We start from the raw sequence: 27263 nt of genomic DNA on the forward strand, positions 1-27263 counted from the left end.
CTTCTGTAACAAACAATATACTTTCATCAGGTGTCTATTTGACTACGCCAACTCGCCAGCCAAATTTAACATCTCGTGCCTCATTTATGTCGATGACATTATGATGAGGAGCTCCTCTTTGGATGATCACTTGGTAGAAATCGACCACGTCAATTCCCATCCCTACTCATTGGTAGAGTGAAATTACAACACCCATAGTGTTATTTGACACATAAAAGTGAACTTTTTGCACTTTTAAGTGTTATTTACTCTCTCCTATCAGTGATATTTTTTAACACTTAAAAGTTTTTGTATTAAATTCTCACAGTTTTTTTTGTCACTTTTAACCATGATGTGTTATATTCATTCCTTTTTGTGTTAATTTCCCACAGTTTAGTGTTACTTCTTGACAAGTTTGTATTTTCCAACATGGAGACAGTGGGACTCAAACCTAGTATCTAGCACTTGGGGGGCAACAACACTAACAAGTACACCACGAGATAGTACATGTTTGTTGCCGCAAAATTCTTTCTTGTAGGCCTAGTTCCCGCCCGACTCACGGTAAATGAGAAAAGAGAGAAAAAAATTTGGATGAATAAGGTAACTCAGCCTGGAGTCAATGAGTTTGACTCGCTGAAATAACACCACCCGTAGAGTTTATTCTTTGAGTGTTCAAGTAACACCCAAATCAACACCCAGTAACTCAAAAATAATTAACACTAGATTTTTTAACTCAATTTAAAGCTGCAATATGGAACTTTTTTCCCCAAAATAACTTTACAGTAAGCTTTTTATTTGACCATTTATGACTGAAATGCCTTCTAATTAGTAGATTAACACCTTAGCTGTTCACAATGGGTACTCCTGCAAGCCTCTGGCCAATGGTTTTCAGACTGGAATCGGGTTAGAATTTCCCGAGCCCTGTCTGCAGATGTGACGTAATGTGCGTGGTGTGTATGTGAAGAACTGTATGTGCAGTTTCATTTTTCGTCAGCAGGTGGCAGTAGCGATTCAAAATGGAATATTCTACGTTTAGTAGCTTTAACACTACAGAATTTGCTGTGTAACATATACATCAAACAAGAAATGTGCTTGAATCTACTAAATTATATTAATATTTCATGTACTAGTCTGAGTATGGGTGAAGTGCAGACATATCATATAAAACATATTAACAAAACAAATTGACTTTATCACTAGTTTCTCTCTGCCTATTTACATCTTGTCTTTAATACAAATACTTCAAAATTTAGCTTTTGTTTGTTGAAAAACAATCTTATGTCCATGACTTACTCCACAAGGCTACTTTTTTCGACGCAAACACACACACGGCGCACACGTTAGTAAGTTTCCCTCATTAGGAACCTAGGAAGTAGCAACATGATTGAAGAGCAAAAAGCAGACCAGTAATAAAAATAATGTGTTGGTGTTGAGTGGTAGAAGGTAAAAAACTTTTCACATATCCTGGTTTAAGTAAGGAAGACTTAATTTCACTCAATAGACAGACATACTCCGTGAATGGACTGAGGCGGACGACGCGCTTCGCTCGTCTGCAGGGAAGGAGGGGTTGAGGTGGATCAAACCATTTTCAATCAAATGGGGTGTGTACTGTATTGTTGTTGTTTAAATATTATTAATATAATATTAAATATATATAAATATTAATTTTAAACTCTATGGTTTATATATATTATAGCTATAAGTTTCTAGCTTGTTTAAAACACATAGTAAAATATCTATCTATCTATCTATCTATCTATCTATCTATCTATCTATCTATCTATCTATCTATCTATCTATCTATCTATCTATCTATCTATATATCTATATATATATATATATATATATATATATATATATATATATATACTCTAAAAATGGGCTAAATACGCATCTAGTTGGGCCACCCAGAATGAACACGGTGTCACGGTGCTAGTTGTCTGCACAGACTCAAACTATGCCCGCCTTGCCTTCACCTGTCACTTTTCAGCGTGGCGTCTAAATTTTTTCCTCACGTCAGGGAAGAATACCGTGACCTCATTGAAACTACTTGGTTGGACCTGACAAACATTTTAAGGACCTGACTGACGTTCACCAAGTGGGTGGAATGTCTGCCTGCTCCAAACGACACTGCGCACACCACCGCATGCCTGCTGATGAATCACGTATTCTTCCATTTTGAGCTTCCCTGCCGAGGTAATGCAACAACTTTGGCAAATGCTTTGAATCAAGGCCCAGTTGCACATTAGCCATCACCCGCAGTCATCAGGGCAGGTAAAGCAGACTAATCGCAGCGTGATAAATTTGCTGAAAAAGTTTGTGACTTTCAACCATCGGGACTGGGACACCTGACTCACGCTGATTCTCATGGCGATTCGAGCCACCCCGCACTAATCCACTGGGGTGTGCCCCTTTGAAATGATGACCGGGCCGTGGATGACACTGCCCATGCACCTGATGTACCAGCCTGGAGAAACCAACCTAGCTACGGCGTACACGGCCTCTCAGTACGTGGAGGACCTGCAAGCCCACCTCCAGCCCACTTCCACGTGTGGAAGTTTAGAAAGCCTACTACAACAAGAAGGCCTAACGAACTAAGTTGGTGATCATGTGTGCGCGCGAAACTGGCAAAGGGGGGGTCCTCGGCGGACACTGACTCAGCGACCCAGCCAGCACCCTCAACTGATGCGCCAAACCCGTCGACTGACCCAGCTGACTATGATGACTAAAAGTTCCAGGCGTGCAAATGGGGGGCACTTCCCCGCCGCACCCACTGAACCAAAGACGTTGTACACCTAGTTGACACCACGCCGAACAAATCTAATTCGCCTTTGTCTTTTACTACGAGATGATGCTGACTGCAATCCTGATGTTGTGTATGGCCGCCATGGCGAGCCAATCCCAGGATGGTTGAACCTGGACCCGCCGCGGGGATTGCTTTGATAGAGCAACCAGGATTGCTTATGACAAACTGCCAAACGCATACCCAAAGAATATTCGTCCAACTCGACCCCCTGGTGACATACAGGAAGCACTCTGGCCAGGATGATAGTGGCGACTGACAAACAGTTTGGCCTTCGAGCTACCTACCGCCTTCCTTGACCACGACCAACAAAAATTTGCCTCCCAAGTATACGACTTATGGGTGTGAATTGCCTAGTACCTGGCGATTTGATTCGTATCACGATTAATAGGTCACGATTCGATACCAATTAATCCCAATACGAATCTATAAATTGATTATTGCGATTTTTTTTTTTTTACTAAAATTTAGAAAATATTCATCATTAAAGATTTGTATGAAAATGTATTTATCTGAAAATTCAGTCTTATAACTGAGCCACTGCATTTAACAAACAGGTTGCAGTCTGTTTCATGTTTGAAAAGCACTGAAATAAAATATTAAGGTTTAATGTTCCATTAATATAACATTCTTCCATGCTTAACTCTTTCACTGCCACTGACGTTAAAAGACGTCAAGTAAAAACCTACGGAGGGCCGCCAATGACGTTAAGACGTCATCCAATTTTTAATTTTTTTTTTTTTTTAAACGGGTGGAAGAAAGCCTTCCCCAGCTGTGTTGAAAGTTTCAAGCAGGTCTAGTGAGCCTAATGACTATTTTTGGCCCCTAGATGGCAGCAATGACTCTCTTTTGACAAGATTGGGTAGGCGTCAGCAGAAGACGTGAGGCGGGGCTAGAGTGTTGAGGGGGACAATGGCTGAAGAAGCCATAATGGCGACCGGTTTGCAAGCAGCTCACGGTCGAGACGTTTTTTTCAAAGACGAAAAGCATCGACCAACGCTATAAAGAGCACATTGATGATGACGATGATCATCATCGATGATGATGATGGTGACTCCGAGGTTGACGGCGAAGTTGGAAGCGTTGACGCGGCGGCTACGACGACGTCATAAAAGGTTCACGGGCTAGCGATGCCAACACCGGAAAACGCGGAGCACAATCGAGCACGCTCAGGTGGACGCTCAGGTGGACGTTCAATCGGACGACGAAGAGTGCCCCGAGTCCAATGCATATTCATCGGAGGAGTGTGTACAGTCTGCTACTTGCTATTCCCCGGAAAAAAAGGCCGTCTGCACGCGAAACGTACAATGGAAAATGAAAGTAATCTGCTGTCCAAATCCGGCTGCGTCTCCTTGCACGCAGGAGAGCGTTACAAAAAGAAAAACTGTATTTGAAACATCCACATAATTGTAAATAGTACCACAGTTGCACACATTTGTAAATAGTTTGCGAAATTGTTTTGTCAAATTGTTACACTGTTGAATAGAAATAAACGTATTTTGCAAACTAAAAACACTTTTTCATTGTTGGTGGTGGTGTATTACAGAAGTAAAGCACTATTTAGGTGTTTGTGGCATCATTCATGGACAAAAAGAAGTGTACAATTCACTAGAGTGCATGAAATACTGTAACATCGTTTCACAAAAAGCTCTTTTTCTCCGTTTTTTGTTTTCAAAACGGAGCATTTTGGTGAAACTAACCATTTTCTATTGTTGATTACTGAAGAACGGAATAAGGTAAAAACAAACTTTTTTTTCTGATGAAAGATGAGAGTCCAATCTTTCATTTGATAGTATGTGTGTTTCCATAGTCCAAACACAACATTTTCTGTGGACCTTGAAAGATCAGTCAAAATGCTTAAATCGGCTGGCACTGGCGACATCCCGTTTCTGAAAACGTCTGGCAGTGAAAGAGTTAATGTGTGAATCCTAACCCTAAGTAAGACGTTTTGTTGAATACTCCCATAAAAAAATTGATGTTTAAAAATCGATCCGGCCGCATATCGAATCGATTTTAAAATTTTGCGCTGTAATATCGCTATATATTGCCGAATCTATTTTTTCCTAACACCCCTAATACAACTTGATTCAAGTTGAGGGAACTCAGGCAATAGACTTGACCGTTGTCGATGACACCTTACAAGCTATTCGCACTGCGGCCCAAGCCCCTCCGCCTTCCCTCTCTCAGTCCTCGTCTACAGCCGATAATGCCCCGATAGCCTTAGTTATCCTTGGGTATTTAATAACCTTTGGTATAGCCTATTTTACTCCACAGGAAGGTGCACAGGCTTCGCAACCAGCTACTACAATATTGCACTAACCGACCTAAGATTTTTCACCGTAAACGACCACCTCTGATGGAGGATGAATCAGGACCACCCGTCAAGGAGATTCTCCTCTACCTCCAAGTACCTGAGACAGCCTCCCCGTTTTCATAAGAGAGTTATGGCCCGTAGTAGAGTACCGGGTTTTGGATTTAAGAAGGCGACAGTCCTTCTTAGCTTCTTTGCTTCCTCTCTTCTTTTTTTTCCTTTTAGTTAGCTACTCGTTTCCCTAGTTACTCCCGATTTGATACTAGCTATGTAGCCTTAGGATAAGTTTTTCTTTTGTCTTGTTTTGGAACCTCGCGGTTTGCGCCTTTTCCAAGCCCGTGTCTGTTGTGGAACTGTCCTGTGGCGAAAGCACCGAATGCGCCGCTGCGCTCCAAATCCCGGCACACACCACATGCCAGACAGATTTTCTGCTTTGTTTTTCCCTTGTTTTTTTTTCCCTTTTTTGTGTTTTGTCCCACCTTGGTGGCACAAAATCGTCGAAAAAAAATTCCGTGACCAAGTGCGATCACAGTCTGGACTCTGGTAGCGCGCACTCCAATGCCCCCATGCGTCAACCCGCTACCTGTTTCATCCTCCGAACGGCTGGTCTCCCTTAAGACGCAGGCACGCAGCGGATCTCAACCCCAGCACCTGGATTGGGCAGCTGAGACTCGAACATCATCGCGCGCCGATAGTACAACTCCGGCTGAAGCCTCCCAAGCTTGCCTGAAAGCGCCCTCCACCTGGAGCCGAGCTGCACCGCCCCTCATCTGCCGGGAGCCCCGCCCCGAGCTGCGTCGCACATCATCTAACTGTTTTTGTTGTTGTTTTCCTTGCCTTTTTTGGAGCAACTTTTTTTCTTCAATCAACCTTCCCTCCGCTAGCTCGATTCAACTCCAGTAAGTTGCACGCCTCATAGCCAATTTGACATATCACTGGTGCAACTTCAATTTTAAATATCTCACAGATTTGGCAAGTCAAACCTTTCCTTTCTACCTCGTTAAATTGTTCCTTTCTTATTTTTATTAGCTTCATTTTTATTCCTTTGCTTTTCACCGTAGGATAGTTAGGTAGGCAGTGTTGATTCTCTATGTGTATGCGTAGTGAATAAATGCATGTTTTCCAAACTTTATTCTGTCTCAATCGTGCTTGTCCGAGTGGATTAGTAGATTATTTTATTAATACGAAGAACCACGAATATTGAATGTGGCGACTTCAGATTATGAACAAATAAATGAGGATTTTGATTTTATTCATCGTGTTTCTCCAAAAAGGAAGTGAGTAAACAGTACGTGGTGCCCCTATAGGCGATTGAGGCAATCATGACCTCCTCAAGCGCCGTTCAAATGACTAATTGTCCAAAAAGACAACATCAATTATCGCTACAAGAGATTTATGCACCGCTGCATTATGACAGATACGGTGGTCACGTGATATATACGACAAGGAGCAAGTAGTGAGCTGGCTGTCCAAATCGGCAAACAGATGGCACTATATTAGGCAACTATATAGTGAAAGGGTGGACATTTGGACACAACCATGGACTGCACAAAAATGTCCAATATGACAGCGTACATGGTATGTCATCATTTTGACACGTAATCGTCTTATACCTTTTTTAGGGAGTCAGGTGCCATTGATATTTTAATGTTAAAATAGCCTATACAGCCTGGGCCGCAACATTGTTGCATCTTGGAGAAATTTTCGGCTTGACTGTCCGCGCTGCCCCTGTGGTGGGCACGTTGAGCACTTGTAATAATTTCCAAGCGTCTGCTTCCCCAAGCAGACCCAACTTTGCCCACACGTCTTATGACAAATTCTGACGGTATTATGAGCAAATAAATGCCCATGTTGGCGAATCAATGGATTGGCAAGGAAATTTTGAACATGCTCAAAATGTCCTTGCGACAAAGGCGACTACCGGTAATTACGAACACAAACGTGACACAAATGTGACTTGTTCTGAACCCGGTTAAACTCTGATGAAATGCAATGTTCGGCATCTGGGATAGTGGCTTAATGTGCAACATTTGCGCCTGTGACAAAAAAGTATGTTCCTTTGAAGGTTCTTGGGCACATTTTTTGCAAATCACCCCCACCACCAATGATGGTCATAAAAAAGAAAATATTTTTTGTTCCCCAAAGCACGGTATTAAAGGAACAGCAATGTGAAAAATGTACTTTTTGGAGCTTTTAGCCATGTTAAAATGCTAATTCCTCACCAAAAACATCACCATTTTGCTCTCCAAGCACAAGCCCCTCCCAACCTAAGAAAACGAGCTGTTGGTACTGTTTGACGTCATTGGGTGCGGCCCCGCCCCCACACTGCTTCTGCGGACTAAACGCACGCCCACTTTCTCTGAGACCTCCATGGAATAGTGACAAAAGTCGCCTTTATCACTAAACATTCTGTCCAAATGAATTCAAAGCAATCGATTATCTTTCATTATCTATCTTATCTTTGAAATGCCAAAGTGCAATGACAATTGGCCGTCTTAAATTCCCAGTTTCAAATGTTTATTGCAGAATTGATGGCTTGTGTTGCGTTCAGAGTTTTCAAACGCAGCGCCCCAACTGCAGACTGCAGCCAGCTCACCGGAGGCGTGGCAAGCACACGGGGAGAGGCGGGGTTTTACTGAACCGGTCATTTTACTTCCGCATTAGAAAACTGACCAGCAAAACACCTAATATTTCGTTAAAAATTACATCGCCATGGTGTGAAACATAAGATTTAATCATTATATGCCTATAGTTAACTGTGGAAGGACTTACAATACCGTGGTGTAATCCCTTTAAAAAATGTAATTGCCGATGTCTGAAGTGCCGTCCATAATCGGTTGATTTAATTGGTCGGGCCATAGTCACAATATCACAATATATCTTATATCAATATATATCAATAGTCAATATCTTGGATTGTTTAATTTGTGTTTTATGTGTTCTTCCCCTGTTTTACTCTTCTGTAGCGAAAGAAATCCAGCTCATGCATCGTGCCCCTGTTGTTGGCCTCGTAGTATTGGATGGTCACGGCACTCCTCTCCCTGAGCCGCTGGAGGTAGCCCATGACCTTGCACGTTCGCCTGAAATGCAGGGCTCCCATCACCTTGTTGTTACATCTGAGGAACAGTTCAAGGTGAAATCCCATAAAAACACACAAAAAACATTGTTTTTTGTATCACCAATACTGGCCTCATATTTATAGGTGAAAATGTAAATAAATTTAACTGTCGTAGCGTCAGCCCGCTTGGAGGTAGACGTATGTCCCGGGATTGGCGTTCCTGGTTGGGCTCATCATTGCCCTCTTAACAAGCCAACGCTCAGTGAAGAAAAGAGGATCCTTTGTCCTCTTCAGCCGTAATTGTTCATCAAGTATTCCGGGTCCAGGGGGATCCACTTTTGCCAGGTTTAAAAAAACAAAAGACTAAGTTTAACAATTCGGAATCTAGAAGAAAACTGTTGCTGTTCGGGATTGGAGCTGCAAGCACAATGATTTATTGACAGATATACTAAAACAGACAGATTATGTGCAGAAGAGAGTAAGAAGTTCGTAGAACAAAGAGATGCCGTTTTTTTTTAACCTTTCCAGAGCCACGCCCAAACATTTTTTAGGGCGTAACATCTTAAGATAACTAACTTTATTGACTATTCTAAAATATCGTCCACTTTTTCTAATCATACAAATGGATTTCTTTCTGCCACTAGAGTGCGCCACAAGCTTACAGTTGATTTTGTGCTGTATCATTTTGTGACCATTGGGGGGGGGGCACTGTGGGTCCACGGAAAAACTTAGGTCCTTGACTTTTCGTTCAACTGGGCTTGTCCTTTCCATGAACCGACAGAGCCAACTAGCTCAAGCACAGCTGCCTGATTGTAAATTTTGCATACGGCCCTATACTTTCTTTTGTCCAGGTTTTCACTCTTCCTAAAGTGAGTACCAAGACGAAGCTGAAGCTAACAGCTGTGGATGGCTCCCGAGTACGGCGCGTTGGTGTGGCCTGGTTTGGCAGCAGTCGATCAGAAGATTATGGCGAGAGTGGCCTAGTGGTTTTGACAAACCAAGGCGATCTTCATGTGATATCACTACCAGGGGTGAAACTGCAGGTGCGTTTCCCCTGTATCCGCAAAGAAGATGTAAGCGGCATTGCTTCCTGTGTCTTCACAAGACATGGCCAAGGTAAAAGTAATTACAAGTCTCAATCTCTATAAAAGAAAAATTCTCTGGCATGATACAGAATTGTTTATCATCTGTAAATGTCAGGAAATGTTTTGTAGCGTGCATGTGTACCTGATCGATAGGAAAATTTTAAAGTCTTGGATTAACCAGGAAATGTTAGCGGCTTGAAGGCTTTCCCTCACGGTTGCCTCCAAACGGTTCACCTTCAAGATAAGCCGTGCATCAGACTAATACCTTTTCTATGCGAGACAGGGTCAGAAGCGGGAACAGTCATGCGCTTTGATCGGTCCACGCGAGTGAGGGAGCCCACTGACAATGACCTCCTCTGGTCAACAGCACCGCTAGACTGAGGCGCAATGCTGACAGCTGATTTTGCAAGGCCCACAGAATATTGTGTTCTATTGTTATAAAAACATGGAACCTACCAAAAGAAAGATTAGAGTCTCTTCTTTCATCAGGAAAAAAGTATATTTCTATCTGTTTCTGTTTTGCAGCAATTAGCATTAGAATATAGCTAAGCTTCATCATTATTCACAAATCACGCATTTTTTTATTGTGGGGAAATCAGCTTGTTTTCAACATGGCCTTGGTTGATCTCTTCTACTCTGCTGCCACCTGTTGGCCATTTTTGTAATAACTACCATTGCTTCAACCGGTTTGTGCAGTTGAGAGGCTGCATCAAAGACTTCTGTATACTCTAGCATAAAAAACGTATAAATAAGTCTTTGGGACACTTAAAACATTTGAAATAGAACATATTTATACAATCTTGGGAGCAAATGAGTTAAGCAGCAGTCAATTCGGCCCTCCTTGGGTATGAAGGAACAGCCACAAACCTTACAGCGAGCTGCGTCTTCCATAACAGACAGCGCAAAAGAGTACCTGACATGCAGGAAAAGCGCACAGGCTAACGGACGGGAGAGGAGGCAGCAACCAGCCCCTTCACCAGCGAGTCAAAAACAAAGCCTATAAAGTAATCAAAAGCGTAACGTGCGTGACGCCGCAAGCTAGTAGAGGGTACGAGAAAACAATACCATAGCTAGCAAGGGCTCATCAAGGCAGCTGCCTTGAGGGCACCCAGGCCATAAAAGGGCAGCGGCTGCGTATGTTGTGTGTCAGTACAAGCTAGGAGAGGGTATGAATAACAGTACCGTCGCTAGCAAGGGTTTATCAAAGCAGCCCCTGGCAAAAACGTCAGCGGCTGCGTCATGTGTGACACTAAGTCAGGTTTCCATCCAATTGTTTAGAATTCATAAGCCAATTTACTGAAAATGCGCAAAACTGACATTTGACTTATGCCCGTTTCCATCTGTTCTTCTTTTGCGGATATTGCAAGGGGACTCCGCCCGCTGTAGGTGGCGCTATACCCCATAGAGATGTGATCCACCAGTAATAAAAAATAAAAAAAAGAAGACCAGGAAGCGACTGTGCCGTGCCGCTGACGTCGTATGAGTTTGGTTTTGTAATTCTTGATAAACTGTAGTGTTTTTTTGCTGTTTTCCATCTAAAATTGCATTAATATTCGCTTCTTTAATTAATTCCAATAAGATTTCAGTTTCGTCGTCCCCCCAAACATACCTTACCTCCTCCGACATTGCTTTGTGACTACAAACGTACGTGTAATATCTGGTCAAAACGTGCGACGTGTATCCGGTCTTGCCAGCGGTTATTCGCAAAATCTGTTTTCATAGCCAAAATTCAAATTTTTTCGGTACGCCTCAAAATCCATCCCGTAAGGGTTAGGGTTAAGCGTAAAAACCTTTTGGGCGAATTGTGGGCCATTTTTCGAATTTCTGGCATTTCCATTCAGTTTTATTTTCGCATTTGTTGAAAATCTGAATAAAAATGGGTGTATGGAAACCCCAACTACTGTAAGTTTAGTTTTAATTTTATCCACCATTTTGAAAATATAAAGTGTCAGTTTTAATCCAGTTTCAATCTAACCTGGAAATCCAGACTCACTCGCGGCTTTGTCGGAAAGTAACTTCCATAACAGTTGCATTTCTGAAGCGGGGCAAATCTGAGCTAACAGACACTGGAATGAATCAATGAATGAAGAGTGGACGTGACGTCAAAAAAGAGACTCTTTGAAGTATATATTTTTTTTTTTTTTCAGAGACAGAGTGAAGAGTGACGTTGCTCACAAAGACGACGTCACGCAAATAGACAAATTTGATTGGGATGTCCTGTTTTCGGACGGAGACGATTCGCTGTCTACGGCCGCCTGGCTAGTTTCAATCATGCTTGTTAATTTTTATCATAGTTAGTCAACCACTTTCCATTTTTATTTAGTCAATTTTTAGTCAACTTTAAATTGAGCATTTTAGTCTTTATTTTAGTCCAAGAAAACTTGTCTATTTGTTTAGTTTTTTGTCTAGTTTTTAGTCAACAAAAACTGTCAACGTTTTAGTCTAGTTTTAGTCAGGACAATCATTTAACCCCTGTATTTTTTTTTGTCAGCAGATTATGTTGACTATTTTGGATCCAAAATTATTTCACATAAAAAATTCTCTCATCTGAAAAACAACTCCACACACAATTACAGTATATTAACAAGTGGCTATTATGGGGCCATGCTGTGAGCTAGTAAATTAGCCAGCATTAGTTAGCGGTCGGATTAACATTATTGTTGGAACGTTAAAGTCTTTGGATTAATGTTACATTAGTATTTACTCTTTAACTCTTTTACTGCCAAAGACGTTAAATGACGTTCTGCAAAAACCTACGGAGGAGCGCCAAAGACGTTAAAAGATGTCCACCCATTTTTTTTATTTTTTTTTATTTTTTTTAAACGGGTGCAGGGAAGCCTTGCGGCGCTGTGCTGAAAGTTTCAAGCAGGTCTAGTGAGCCTAATGACTATTTTTGGCCCCTAGAGGGCAGCAATGACTCTATTTTGACAAGATCGGGTGGGCGTCAGCAGAAGACGTGAGGCGGGGCTAGAGTGTTGAGGAGACAATGGCTGAAGAAGCCATAATGGCGGTTGCAAGCAGCTTACGCTAGAGCCGTTTTTTTCAAAGACGAAAAGCATCGACCAACGATAAAGAGCACATTGAAGACGACGACGATGATCATCATCAATGATGATGATGATGGTGACTCCGTGGTTGGAAGCATTGACGCGGCAGTAGAATACGTTAGGCGGAGCTAGATAGAGGAGGAAGTGGACAATGTTGCAAGCAGCTCACAGTTGGGAATTTTCAACGCTAAAGAGCACATTGATGACGATGATGATCATTATTGATGATGATGATGGTGACTCCGAGGTTGACGGCGAAGTTGGAAGCGTTGACGCGGCGGCTATGACGACGTTATAAAGGTTCACGGGCTAGCGATGCTGACACCGGAAAACGCGGAGCACAACCGACCACGCTCAGGCGGACGTTCAATCGGACGACGAAGAGTGCCCCGAGTCCAATGCATATTCATCGGAGGAGTGGGTACAGTCTGCTACTTGCTATTTATTCCCCGGAAAAAATGGCCGTCAAGAAAGTGTAACGTCTGCACGCGAAACGGACAATGAAAGTGAAAGTAATCTGTTGTGCGAATCCTGCTCCCTCTCCTTGCACGCAGGAGAGCGTTACAAAAAGAAAAACTGTATTTGAAACATCCACATAATTGTAAGTAGTACCACAGTTGCACACATTTGTAAATAGTTTGCGAAATTGTTTTGTCAAATTGTTACATTGTTGAATGGAAATAAACGTATTTTGCAAACTAAAAACACTTTTTCATTGTTGGTGAAAGCGTTTTACAGAAGTAAAGCACTGTTTAGGTGTTTGTGGCATCATTCATGGACAAAAAGAAGTGTACAATTCACTAGAGTGCATGAAATACTGTAACATCGTTTCACAAAAAGCTCTTTTTCTCCGTTTTTTGTTTTCAAAACGGAGCATTTTGGTGAAACTAACCATTTTCTATTGTTGATTACTGAAGAACGGAATAAGGTAGAAACAACCTTTTTTTTCTGATGAAAGATGGGAGTTCAACCCTTTCATTTGGTAGTATGTGTGTTTCCATAGTCCAAACACAACATTTTCTGTGGACCTTGAAAGATCACTCAAAATGCTTAAATCGGCTGGCACTGGCGACATCCCGTCTCTGAAAACGTCTGGCAATCAAAGAGTTAAAAAACAAAAAAAAAAAAACAACTTTCACCATGAATCCACGTCATGTCTGTCCCATATGTTTGTGCATGTTGCACTCGCTAGCTGCAGATTTTAAAGGGTGTGTGTCACATGACAATGTCACAGTGACAGATTAGCAGAGACAAGATTTTACAAAATTATATAATTTTTGCCTCAATTTTCTTTATGAACTAAATGTCCATAGATTTTAGTCCAGTTTTTATTAAGTGAAGTACATTTTCGTCTTGTCTTTATTAGTTGACAAAAATACGTATTGATTTAGTCCCAGGTATTGTCTTATTAATAATGAAGGTTTTAGTCCAGTTTTATCTAGTCTAGTTTTAGTCCGGTGAAAAATGTGTTGACGTTATTATTTTTGTTTAGTTTTCGTTGACGGAATTAACACCACGAGGCACAATACCATCGCTAGCAAACGTTAGTCAAAGTAGCTGCAAGATGGCAATGGTTGCTGACACAGTAGGCACTGTCAAAAGTGAAGCAGCACCTACAACGAGGCACCATAATTCAGGGGAAGGCGGAACTCCAGCATCCACATAAACACAAAGTCCAAGAAAACACACAACACTGCCGCAGCCAAGGGGGGCGGAGGAAACCAACCCGCAGCTCCGATTGACACGAGCACAGGCCACCAGCGACAGACAAAAAGAACAGCGGTATGCCAAGCAAAAGCTAGTCAAATGTGCGAGAGGGTTTGAGAGTGAAGGTTTCATGTGCACGTGCACAAAGGCAATTTCCGTGCTGTTCAGCACCGCCACCTGATGGACGGGAGTGACGAAATAGAACGTGAATTCATGTCTGAGTCCTGAAACTCCATGGCTGAAAATGAGTCCCAGTCCAGCCCTGAATGTAGCTAAAAAAAAAGTAACCGATTGACTCTTTAAGTCACACAATCAAGAAAGTAACTAGGTTACTTTTTAAATCAAGTAATCAGTAAAGTAACTGTTACTTTTTCAAGGTAACTGTGGCAACACTGTTGCTTGTCTCTCCTCAGGCTTCTACTTGATCTCTCCCTCTGAGTTTGAGCACTTCTCGCTGTCCAGTCGCTTCATCGTGGAGCCTTGCTGTCTTGTGGAGGTTCCACTTTGTTCGGGTGCCTCCATTCAAAGTACACCGAAGCTGGATGGATCTACCCTCAGGTTTGGCTAATCAATGAAGATGTTTGCCATTGGTTTCAAGACTGATTTTTTGTTGTTGTTTTTTAACGGTACTCTAGAGAAACCAGCCAAGAAGCTGAGGATTCAGGTAAAACACAAACTTTAGCTACTACAGTACCAGGTTTAAAATACATTCCCCCTCTCCACCCTCCAAGGAATTTACTCTGTTTACATATCTAATTGATTGACCATTGTTCTTGTCTTAATGGCCTTGCTCTCTCGCTCCTGCGACTCATTGTGCTCATTTTGCTGCTGCCTTTGTGTGTTCCAGATATTTCCGCTCGCCGTGTTATGGAGCATGCTTTGCTGAATGATGAGCGTGAGTAAATTTATATATGTACGGTATGTATGTACTATACAGTATATACAATATATGTCAAGGCTTTGATGGAGCAGTTTTGCTAATCAGTGAATTCATCTTAAAACAATAAAAAAAATTTGAGTAGCGATTTATTTATTTATTAGGGGTGCACCGATTTCCTTACTTTTGCAGGATCAGTAATCGGCCGATCCTTTAAAAATAAAACAATCTTTTCCACCGGTCGCATCTCCCTACTCAGAGGTCTGAAAAAGTCAGCCACTGTCCTTTTCTGCTAAAATGACTAATTGGCGAGCGGTCATAATAAGCTATTAATGCGGTGCATGCCCAAGCCCTTCAATAAAATCATTGAAAATATTTATGTCAGTGTCCTCAATTATACAATACCTTACTTCTACTGCTTTGGTCTTAAATTCCTGTGTAATTTATCCTGTTTTCCTCGTGGAGAGGTGGAAAGCCGACAGCTTGTTTCGCGCATGCGCAATAAGAAATCAATTTGTGTTAGTTCCGATAGGTTGTTTCTGTGCGTGCGCCTTTTGAATGGCAAAAAAGCAGTTGTTGAGAAGAGGGCCAGCAAAAGACGGATTTTACCTGGGATGGGAACCTTCGCCTTCAGCGAAAATATAATTTCAAGTGGTCGTTGCCTAATGATCACAAAAACGGGGAAGAATTTTGTCCGTCACTATCAGGCAAGGATGTACGAGAAACATAAATGGCTCGCTGGCTGTCCACAGGTTAGCGAACTTTATTGTTGGTTAAAACCTCTTGTGGCTCTGCTGCAATGTCATTTTTTCCTCTCTCAAGTTGGGAGACTGGCTTTGTGGGCACGAGCCAGTTCTGAATACTGTAAATTTCAATGTATTGGCAAATTTGTAGGCATGTGATTTTGTCATTTCACATTGGAGCTGGTTACATTACAGTGTGTGCGCATCAACCTGCATCAGTCCTGAATATTTCCGCTTTAATTTTATACCTACACTGTTGGTATAAAATAATAGTTAAATAATATTTAATATTAAAATTAATAATAAAAATGCCCCAAAATGTTTCAGTTCGCATCCAACATGCCCACTATAAAAGGTCACCGCTTGCCATTTACACATTTTAAAAGTAACCCTCCCAACCCTGTGTGTGTGTGTGTGTGTGTGTGTGTGTGTGTGTGTGTGTGTGTGTGTGTGTGTGTATATGTATGTATGTATATATATATATATATAAATATATATATATATATGCACACACACACAGGGTTGGGAGGGTTACTTTTAAAATGTATTCCGTTTCAGTTACAAGTTACCTGCTAAAAAATGTAGTTAGTAACATAATACAAGTACCATAATATTAAAGTAATGTAACAATTACTTTTGGATTACTCAAATACCAAGTATGTTCATGAAGTCAAAATAAAAATAAATATCACCACAATTTATATTTCAATACAGTGCGCCCCTGCTATTTGCACGTGATAGGGACCCGGGCAGCCTACCAATAGCCAACCATTTAAATGCACGTACAGTATAGATATGTTGATTGATTGATTGAAGGCCATAGACAGACAGACAGACAGATGGACGGATAGATAGATAGATAGATAGATAGATAGATAGACAGATAGATAGATATCCAATGAATAGGGAAAAAAGGGACAAATTATGCTTTTAAAAGCACATTTCCATGGTCATTTCACCCACACACACATGCACTAATAATGCTATGAGGATGACCGTGCGTGATATTAACTGCAAAATAAACTTTTATCCCAGTCACGAATTAAGCCATATTGTGTATGGTGAATTGGTGGGAGGGATATTTGTTTGGAAGATGTAACTCACATTATGTTGTATCAGGAGCTAGCAAGAAGTTCAGCGTAGCTTGCCGCAGGATCGACTCTCATCTGAAATTTTTCTTTTGTTAAAGATAAATCGGTCCTTCAGCAAGACAAGTGTGTTCCAAATCGTAAATACCGGTCACCTCTTATTTCCACCTTTCGTCCGTGAACCCTTTTAAACAGGCTGCGTGCCCGACGTCAACAATTCTCTCTCTCTTGCTTGCTCTCTCTCTCTCGCTTGCTCGCTCGCTCTCTTTCTCGCCTGCTCTCGCTCTCTCTTTCTCGCTCGCTCTCATTTTAGGAATTGTAATTCCTCGAAATAATACCCATTTTTAATAAATGTACCTGTAATCTGATTACATGTTTTTTCCTGTAACTGTAACAAAATACAGTAAAAAAAAAAAAAAATTTTATGTGATATATGTATATATATATATATATATATGCATGTGTACTCAACTGCCTCGTGCTGCTTTTCATATATGCCAGCATTTTTCTTGAACTATCATGGGCGGAAAAAAACACAAGCACTATTGTCCGAAAAAAAAGTTGCCATTGCATCCATTTTGTAAAATGTTTGTAGACAAGTTGTTTTCTAGTTTGATGTTTGATTAATGTCTTGATTGTCTACTTACAGAAGTGCTGCATGAGATCCAGAAGTCACTGGAAGGTGATCAAGTTTAGGTATATAACACATTACTTACTCCCATTACTTACAAAACCCTTGCCACCACACTCTAAACCCGAATTAGTAGTGTACTAGAAATTCTGTCCATAAAAGATAGGAAGTGGTGATAAAGGGCAGCCTTGACGGAGTCCAACCCTCACTGGAAACAAATCAGACTTACTTACTTATGACCGAACAGCCCGTATCAGGGGGCTTGATACCCGATACTCCCGGAGTACCCCTCACAGGACTCTCTGATGGACACGGTCGAACGCCTTCTCCAAATCTACAAAACACATGTAAACTGGTTGGGCGAACTCCCATGCATCCTCAAGGACCCTGCCAAGGGTGTAGAGCTGGTTCACTGTTCCACGGCCGGGATGGAAACCATACCATGCTCCTCCTGAATAAGATTCGACTTCCCGATGGACCCTTCTCTCCAGCATACCTGAATAGACCTTACCAGGGAGGCTGAGGAGTGTGATCCCTCTATAGCTGGAGCACACCCTCCGGTCCCAGGGGGACCACCACCCCGGTCTGCCAATCCAGAGGGACTGTCTCCGATGTCCACGTGATGTTGTAGAGGCGTGTCAACCACGACAGCCCCACAACATCCAGAGCCTTTTGGAACTCCAGGCGTATCTCATCCACCCCCGGGGGCCCTGCCACCGAGGAGCTTTCCAACCACATCAGTGGCGTCGAACCCAGAGATAGGAGAGCCCACCTCAGAGTCCCCAGACTCTGCTTACTCAAAGGAAGACATGTCGGTGGAAGTTCTGCCTGAGGTGGGCATTGAAACTCCTTCTGACAGGGGATTCCACCAGACGTTCCCAGCAAACCCTCACAATACGTTTGGGTCTGCCAGGTCTGACCGGCATCTTCCCCCACCATCAAAGCCAACACACCACCAGGTGGTAATCAGTTGACAGCTCCGCCACTCGCTTCACTCGAGTGTCCCAATCACGCCCCTCCATGTCTAACTGTCATTGCCCACGCGAGCGTTGAAGTCCCCCAGCAGAACAAAGGAGTCCCCAGAGGGAGCGCTCTCCAGTACACCCTCCAGGGACTCGAAAAAGGGTGGATACTCTGTGCATAAACACAAACAACAGTCATGGCCCGAAGGCGGAGGAAGGCTACTTTCTTATCTACCGGGGTGAACCCCAACATACAGGCACCAAACCGTGGGGCAATCAGTATGCCCACACCTGCTGTGCGCCTCTCACCTTGGGCAACTCCAGAGTGGAAGGGAGTCCAACCCCTCTCGAGAGGATTGGTACCAGAGCCCAAGCTGTGTGTGGAAAAGAGTCTGACTATATCTAGTCGTAATTTCTCTACTTCACACACCAGCTCGGGCTCCTCCCCCGCCAGCGAGTTGACATTCTATGTCCCAAGAGCTAGCTTCTGTAGCCGGGGATCAGACCACCAAGGTCCCCCGCCCTTGGCTGCCACCCAGCCCACTAAGCATCCAACCCCATTGGCCCCTCTCACGGTGGTGAGCCCATGGGAAGGGGGACTTACGTTGCCTCTTCGGGCTGTGCCTGGCCGGGCCCCATGGGTGCAGGCCCGGCCACCAGGCGCTCGCCAGCGAGCCTCACCTCCGGGCCTGGCTCCAGAGGGGGGCCCCGGTGACCCGTGTCCGGGCAAGGGAAAAGTAAGACCATTTATTGTATTTATCATTAGGGGTCTTTGAGCCGTGCTTTGTCTGGCCCCTCACCTAGGACCTGTTTGCCTTGGGTGACCCTGCCAGGGGCATAAAGCCCCAACAACATAGCTCCTAGGACCATTGGGACACACAAACTTCTCCACCACGATAAGGTGCCGGCTCACGGAGGAGATGCATTAAATACAACAGGAAGTAAAACTGTATTTACAGCTTGAACATGGTGAAAAGCAATGTGGAAGTATTCAAATCGTCTTAAAATGGAAGTCAATGTTGAGAAAAATTAAGTTATCAAGCTAAATTTATTAAGTTATGCCAAATTGAATTTTATTTTAAGCCTGCTAACAGTGAAATTTGAGTATATATGACATGCTAAATTAAGTTTGAGTAGCATGAAACGGGAAGAAAACCTGCCTGGAATGGTGCAGCCTCATCAGATGTTCACCTGTGGAAGCGGCCCTCCCCTTCTTGCAAAAACATAATATATCATACCTGCTTTGTAAGTAATTAATGTACTGGTACTGTACATTTTTTCTTGTAAACGCTACTAACTTGAATTTAGAGTGTGCTTAACATGGTCATTACACTGGATATTTCCGATGAAATATTAGAAACTACTTAAGTGATTAGTATTGTGTTTTTTTTTTTGCAAAAACATTTAAGAATAATTAATGAGAACTTCAACGTTTTATTACGAACAAAATCCAGTTTACAGTGTAGGTCCCATATGGATTCAGATTAACTTTTTTTTAAATTAGGAGCAGTGTCCCATGACCTGAATTTTTAGAGGCGCAATTAGAAAATTTAGGGACACACACAAATTACAAATTGACTTATGAATTAAATATTCACATTTCCACTCATTTTCATTGTCACTATATTATCGGGGTGGCATGCCTCAGTAGAGTAGTCGTCTCCCATCCATGAGGTTGTGGGTTCGATCCTTACCCTTGGTGACCATCTCGAAGTGTCCTTGAGCAAGACACTGAACCTCGATTTGCTCCCAGTGGACTTGGCAATGCCCAGCGTGGCAGCAGTCAAGCATTGGTGTGTGTGTGTGCGCGTGCGTGTGCGTGTGAAAGGGGTGAATGTGAGGCATTGTAAAGTGCTTTGGGGCACCATATGGGGTAGTTGAAAGTGCTATATAAAAAGCAGTCCATTTGCTATAATATTGATGAATGTGTAGAGCAGAAGTTTGTCAGCACAATAATTTAAAATAATAATAATAATAATTTATTCGTCACACATGCGCATATGGATGAAAAAATATATTTAATTGCAGGAGCAAAAGCATCTTGTATCCTGCTGTTCCAAGTTTTTTACAACAACAACAACAAAAAAAGACGTGAATGTTGTTTATGAAAGTCTTGGAAAACATCTATGTCGAATAAGTCCTCCTTGTCAATAAGTGGTGCCATAATTACAAGCATGTAAGAGGAAATTTTGAGTACTGAAGCGTGTTTTGCATGCACAAGAGCCAAGCTTGTGAGTCAAGTTTGCCGGTAATCGTTAGAAATTGTATAACTTTTCTTTCTATCCACAGATTATTGAACATTCAATCAGCTAAAAAACATGCCAATCCAGTACCAGCAATGACCCTTGGCTTTCAGAAAAACTACATTTGCCTCTGTGGCTGATGCACCCGAAGATTCTTAGGTCCCCTTCTAATGTCACACCCAAGTGTTCTGGAGGAGCGTGTGCTAAGAGGGCCAGTTCAACAGAGGTCTTGTTTATTTTGAAGACAGAAATTGAAGGAGCGGCACCACCTGTGGTGGATGACCATAAACACTCCAGCGGCCATTTATTTCAATGCTCTTTTTGTTGTTTTGCAATTCAAGTGCCACGTTTTATCACACAGAAAACTTTGATTTGCAGTGTCTTACACTGCATGCCTTCTAAAATTTGAATACCCGTTGGGCCTGTTTAAAAGAGACATAATATTGACTTTTAGGATGAGCAGTGGCTCTTTGCTTTGTTTTACTCTTCTTCCAGGTCATGATTGCAAATGAGAATGTGTTCTCAATAGCCTAACCTGGATTTTTTTTTTTAACTGGGGGAAAAATGCATAATCTCATTAAAATAGGAAAGCTTTAATCAGTGGCAGCTAGAACATGTTGACTTAAATGCATTGACTTGTTGAGGTAAAGTTTGTGTTTTAGGATTTCTTAGACCTTGTAACAATTTTGATATAAAATTTTAAAAATATATCGTACGGAAGAGGACTTGGGCCAGTGAAGAAGGGAAAAAAAGGTTGGCAGGATTCTGACTTTATTCTCAGCATTCTGACTTTATTCTCAGCATTCTGACTTTGAAGTGAGAATTGTGACTTCAATTTCAGAATTCTGGTTTTAAAGTGAGAAGTCTCACTTTAATCTCAGAACTCTGACTTTCTGACTTCCCTCCACAATTCATAGCTCTACATCACAAAATCAGAATTATAATAATATACAGTAATTAGAAATTGTCAGAATTCTCACTTTAAAATCACTCACTTTAAAATTATGAGAATAATGTGAGAATCCTGCTAACCTTTTTTTTTTCGTCTTCACTGGCCCTAATCCTCTTCCATAATATCGTAAATTGGTTTTCATTTTCTTAACCTGACTTGAATAGGCTTTATGGTTTGTAGGTTGAATTAATGGCATATGACATGAAAATGATGGCCGTGCATTTAATGCATCTCAACCTCAATGAATTGCTGGGTTGTTTTTTTTGCATTTTTTTTTTCAATTTTATTAGTGTGTACCACTCTGAATGTTTACTTAACTTTCTCTCCTCCTGTCCATTTGGTGCAAGCCTTGTCTAATGCAATTAATAGTGATGCACTTGGAGGGGACAAGAAATTTCTATGGGGTTGGGATTTTATTCTCATTTTTATGCAAAATATTCTGGTCAAGTGTATTGTAATTTATGAATATGATTTTAAAAAGTCAAGTCAAGTCAAAAGTTTTCTTATACAATAATATGTTCTATCTGCCCCCACTTGTCTAAACTTCTGATTAATATTGTGTTTGTTGAATATAAATTAAGCAGCAAAATACACTAATTTTTGCAGTTGTTTTCTGGGTTTGAGCTGTGATTATGATGTCATTTTCAGTTGATAGCAAGTGGAAAATGGCTAACCCTGCTGCTTAATTTATATTCCACAAAACACAATATTAATCAGAATGTCGTGTGTAGACTAGTGGGGGTGTATACAACATATTATTGTAAAGAATAATTTTGACTTGACTTCCCCTTTTAAGATATTGTAGTGCAATTTTGTTCAATGTATCCATTATGTGACTTCAGTTGTACCTTTAGGTCCTCTTCTTCTGGGTATTTTAGTATCTGGCTGGAATATATTTTTGAAGTAAACTGATTAAACCCTATTTTTATTTTGTGATGTCATACTGCAGTTTTGTTGTGAATAATTATAGCATGCTTTCATCACTAATCTGCGTCTGTTTTTTTTTTTTTTAGGGCCCGAGCAGAAACTGTTTATCTAGAATTTTTGAAATACTGTATGACGGGGACAGGCAACATTTAGTATTTAATATTTCCTTCACCACAAAATAGAAGTTATTCACACTTCCGCATTTTGTGGCCGAAAATATGTCATCACTGTGGATCGTGACTTCTGGTCTTGTGCACAGCGACTGTAACAATGCCGCAGTCTTAAAATAAAAGGCCTCAAGCCTTCACACAATTAAGACAAAGTTCTATTTATCTATTTCGACTTTATACCAGAAGGAAATAAGCTTATTATTTGTTCTTCCATCGTAAGACTTTCTAAACATTTGCAATAAATCCTTATTTATCTCAGGCACCACTGTGACATTTTTGTCTATATAGTGACGTAATTGTAAATATCGATATAAATCCTGGGGCACCCCGTTGACTTTGCTTGTTTGTAGGAGCAAAATAAACGATAAAAATCCTATTATCAAGTATTCATAATCTTAAATTGCTACTTTAGTTAATCATTGAGTTCTTTGCTTTCATAAGAGAATTACTAATTCACTCAGTAAACACAAATGATTCGGCAGAAATTGAATTTCTAGACAACAATTTTTTTTTAGTAAACACACATATATCAGTCACAGCCTAACCTATTAATGAAATGGAATAAAAATGTGAATCAGCGATAAAAAGAAAACTTGCAACCTAACTAACTAAGATAAAAGATGAAAAAGGTAGATGAAGAGGGAAGCGTTTGACCTGTCAATTCTTTTACGTTTGCATAAAAGCGTTGCACCAGTAGTATATGGTCGGATTGCTATGCAGGCGCAACTCACGGACTGGTTCAGTCGCACGGGAGAGAGAGAGACTCGAGCATCAAACCTCGGTTGAAGGCTGGAATGCTACACCAGGTCCCCGGCTGCTGGTCAGGTGCACGCACGGCGTGGAGGCAGCGGCCGGTCCTTGGCTGGCGCACGTCCAGCTGGAATGCTGCCCGGGAGTCTCTGGCTGCTGGTCGGTGATGCACGCGCGGCGTGGAGGTCGCGGCAGGTCCTTGCTTGATGCACGCTTTGTAACGCGCCTTGTGGCTCAAAGGAAGAAGCCGTGTGGTCGGTCACCCCCAGCAACCACGTTTCTTGTGATGATCAAGAAAAGTTCATGGGGCCAGACGTGAGGTGGAGAGAGGGTGTAGGAGTTGCAGGAACGGGAGAGTCCTTGAGCAGTTCATAGGGAAGAGAGTTTAGGAACTGAAGTTCCTTTGCGCGCTAGCTTTTAAAACTGTGTCAGCAGGGGGGCCGGGCCGTAGTCATGAAGCAGACTTGGTCGACTGAGGCCAAGCTTTTGGGATAGTATTTGACAATATTTGGATCAGAATTGACAAGCCAGATGCTTCATTTATCACTCTGAACACATTTCAAACATTACTGCGATCATAAAGTTATTGAATCCGCTAGGCTTACTAATTAGCTAAACTTAGGTGGCTACAGAAATTACACACATCATTCATTTGAGACAGACATACAGGTTGTGTACAAAGATAAACAACAGGAGTTATCTGATGTCAGTCAAGTACATAGAGTCCGTGTATGTCCCAAATTATGTAGACTTCAGATTAATTAGGAGCGGCAGGATTCTTGAGGATAACTGATCGTGACCGCTGGAGAGCGCTGTTGTACCATATAACTTCCCAGGGGCATTGTTTCAAAAAAAAAAACACATGGCTAATTCCTGTGGATAGGCCAGACCATAAAAGATGGTCTGAGGGCTGCTTATCAGACAGGATTTCAGGTCTGTCGGAGCTGTGACATGCGTTTCCCGGGGGTTATAAAACGAAGTCCAGTCCCTGCTGGAGGGAAACTCAAAGAGTCCTTTTGAACTGAAAACACAAAGTTAAGATATGCACACACATTCCCCAGGGGGAAATGTTTAAAAAGGCACATAAAATGGAAAAATAAAAAATAAAATTAGGGTGACGGGCAATATTCGTTACACCCTCTATAAGTCCAAGTTTTAAATTGTGTGTCCATTTTGTTTGTTAAAAAATCTGAGTCATAGGCATACCATTTTGAAATTACAATATCTTTTTTCAAATTATACTCCTTGACTATGCCTTTCCAAATTGTAAGAGTACATTGCACCCATGGATTTTCTACATTGTCAATATAATGTTGAATATTTGCATCAGCCAAAATTGCCTATATTGGGAATATTTTTCCACTAAGAATCATAGGATACTTCACACCAGTTCATCAACACCTTCATCTGTGCCGCCCTATAATAATTCTTGAAAGATGGTCGGCCCATCCTCCCTTCTCTTTTGCTAATTGCAATGTCTTAAAAGACACCCTCAACTTTTTCCCCTGCCATACATATCTAGATATCATTTTGTCCTATTCTTTTTTTTTTCCATTATTTATTTTATTGAGAGAGAGCTCAGTATGGTTCATTCAAGTATGTGCATGTGTGGGTGTGTGTGTGTGCATGTGTGCGTGCGCGTGAGTGTTAGACCATTAGTCGATATTTAGAGTTTGTTTATTTTTCCAGTTAACAAGAATTGTTTTTTTAGCGATAGTAAGGGCTACAAGTGTAGATTCAGTCCAAGATAGCGGAAAGTTTTTCTAAGATTTTAGTCCAAAAATACATAACCGGAGTGCATAACCATAAAACATGAAAATAAATGTCTATAGTGTTTTGTAAACATTGGAGACAAATGCCGGAGTCTGAGAGTCCCATTTTCTTCATCATATATTGAGTAATGTATGTTCTATGAATAATTTTGTATTGGATAAGTTGTAAATTTGTGTGTTTTGTCATTTTAAATACGTTTTCACAAACTTGAATCCAAAAGTCAGATTCCGGAGCTATAGACAAGTCTGTCTCCCATTTCGAGATGGGTAAATACATTTTTTCAGTAGACAAAAGTAACTTATAATTTTGAGAGGGTTTTTTTATTGTCGGAGAAAGCTTTGTAATATCTTTAGCTAAAACAAGCGGTTGGAGCGTACCCCGAAATGTTGGAATTTTTCTTTATTATTTTTTCCCCTTTCATTAAATTGGTTTTGATCAATCCGTACTGGCAAAGTCTGAAACAAATAAAGTAGTTTTGGTAAGACAACCATTTTGATCGATTCAATCCGTGAATATAATTATAAGTAGGGAATTAAATTCCATTCTTTCAAATCTTCATTTAACTTTCTATTCAGTGGAATATAATTGTGTTCATAAAGTTTTTTTCTGATCTTTTGAGATCATAATACACAAATATTTCAAGGATTCAGCTTGCCATCTCATGGGATACTTATTAGTTATCTCCACTGGCGGATTGTAATGGTATGAAAGTGTTTGAGTTTTATTTATATTTATCCTGTATCCAGACAGACAGCCGTATTGCTCAAATTGCTGCATAACTTTGGGAAGGGAGGTGGTAGGCTGCCCCTTAATATGCATGTTTTGTCTTATAGATTGGGCTAAAGGTTCTAGATACAATGCAAATAAAAGTGGGAAGCATGAGCAACCTTGTCGTGTGCCTCTTTCCAGCCCAAAACTGCTTGACAAATAACCATTATTTTTTATCCTTGCAGTGGGGCCAATGTATAATGCCTTAATAAGTTTAATAATCGAATCTTTAAATCCAAATTTGTACAATGTCCTATAAAAAAAAAGTTCCAGTTGACAGAATTGAAAGCTTTTTCAGCATCAACACTTATGAGTAATGCTTGCATTGTATTCTTGTGTTTATGGTTTATAAAATGAAGAGTTCTGCGTATGTTATCATGTGTCTGTCGGTTTCTTATAAAGCCTGTTTGATCATTATGTATCAACCGTGGTAAAAATTCCTCCATCCGTCTAGTCATTGTAGTAGTGAATAGCCTATAGTCAGTGTTGAGAATTTATATTGGTTTATATGAGCTGCACTCACTTTTGTCTTTGCCTTCCTTTAGTATTGCCGTAATAATCGCCTCTTTCCAACTTGGTGGTATTTGTGCCTCCTTCAAAACCCAGTTGAATGTAGAAAGTAAGATAGGGCTGAGCTCTGATTTCATTTCCTCATACCTCTGAGCCATTTAGCCATCTGAACCTGGTGAGGTATTTGACTTTAACCGACCAATGGCCTTCTTAAGTTCAGCTTCCGGTATAACTGTCAGTTTTCTATTCTGCTCTTCAGTCAGGGTTGGCAGATTCAGTGAGTTTAGTAAGCTATCAATTTCATTGTCATTACCTCCCTGAACTTTTGAATACAATGATTTATAAAATAATTCAAATGAATATCTTGCAATTTGTTTTTTTTTATCTCGTGTGTTCTATTCTAGGGTCTTTAATTTTTGTATTTTCAGGAACCTTTTTCAATTTCCATGCTAAGATTTTCAGTGATTTTGATCCACTTTTGTAATATTTTTGTTTAAGGAACATTATTTTTTTCTTTATATTTTGGGTTGTCAAACTATTTATTTAATTCCTAGTCTACTTAATTTCTTCAAAAATGCTCTGCGTTATGGACTATTTATGTTCCTTTTCCAATTCATTCAATTTATTCTGTAATTCCTCCAATGTTTTGTTTCTCATTTTTTTAAATATGAGGTTATTGCTATTATTTTTCCTCGTACTACCGCCTTGAGTGCATCCCGTAGCATTGGAGGCGAGACCTCTCTATTGTCGTTAATATCAAGAAAGTCTTGTATTTCCTTTTTAATTTGTTCCTTGAAAATAGTATCCTTAAGCATACTTGAATTTAGTTTCCATGTATTCATTTTGGGGCACAGATTGAAGTCTACTGTTAAATACAAG

At 41.0% G+C, this 27263-nt stretch overlaps 1 protein-coding gene across 7 annotated transcripts in view; it reads left to right on the forward strand.

Annotated features, from left to right (window-relative positions):
• llgl2 (LLGL scribble cell polarity complex component 2) overlaps positions 1 to 27263 on the forward strand; it is a 96619-nt gene that overhangs the window by 52971 nt on the left and 16385 nt on the right. For 2 of the 7 annotated variants that reach the window (XM_077551471.1, XM_077551477.1), the window contains 7 exons: positions 8060 to 8226; positions 9003 to 9267; positions 14404 to 14548; positions 14626 to 14654; positions 14838 to 14885; positions 17348 to 17394; positions 20581 to 22473. In XM_077551471.1, the coding sequence (XP_077407597.1) occupies positions 8060 to 8226; positions 9003 to 9267; positions 14404 to 14548; positions 14626 to 14654; positions 14838 to 14885; positions 17348 to 17394 (701 nt within the window). In that variant the 3' untranslated portion in view covers positions 20581 to 22473. The other 5 variants (XM_077551474.1, XM_077551473.1, XM_077551475.1 and 2 more) reach the window with 5 other exon arrangements.

The sequence above is a fragment of the Vanacampus margaritifer genome, chromosome 18 (assembly GCF_051991255.1).
Source record: "Vanacampus margaritifer isolate UIUO_Vmar chromosome 18, RoL_Vmar_1.0, whole genome shotgun sequence".
Classification (NCBI taxonomy): Eukaryota; Metazoa; Chordata; class Actinopteri; order Syngnathiformes; family Syngnathidae; genus Vanacampus; species Vanacampus margaritifer.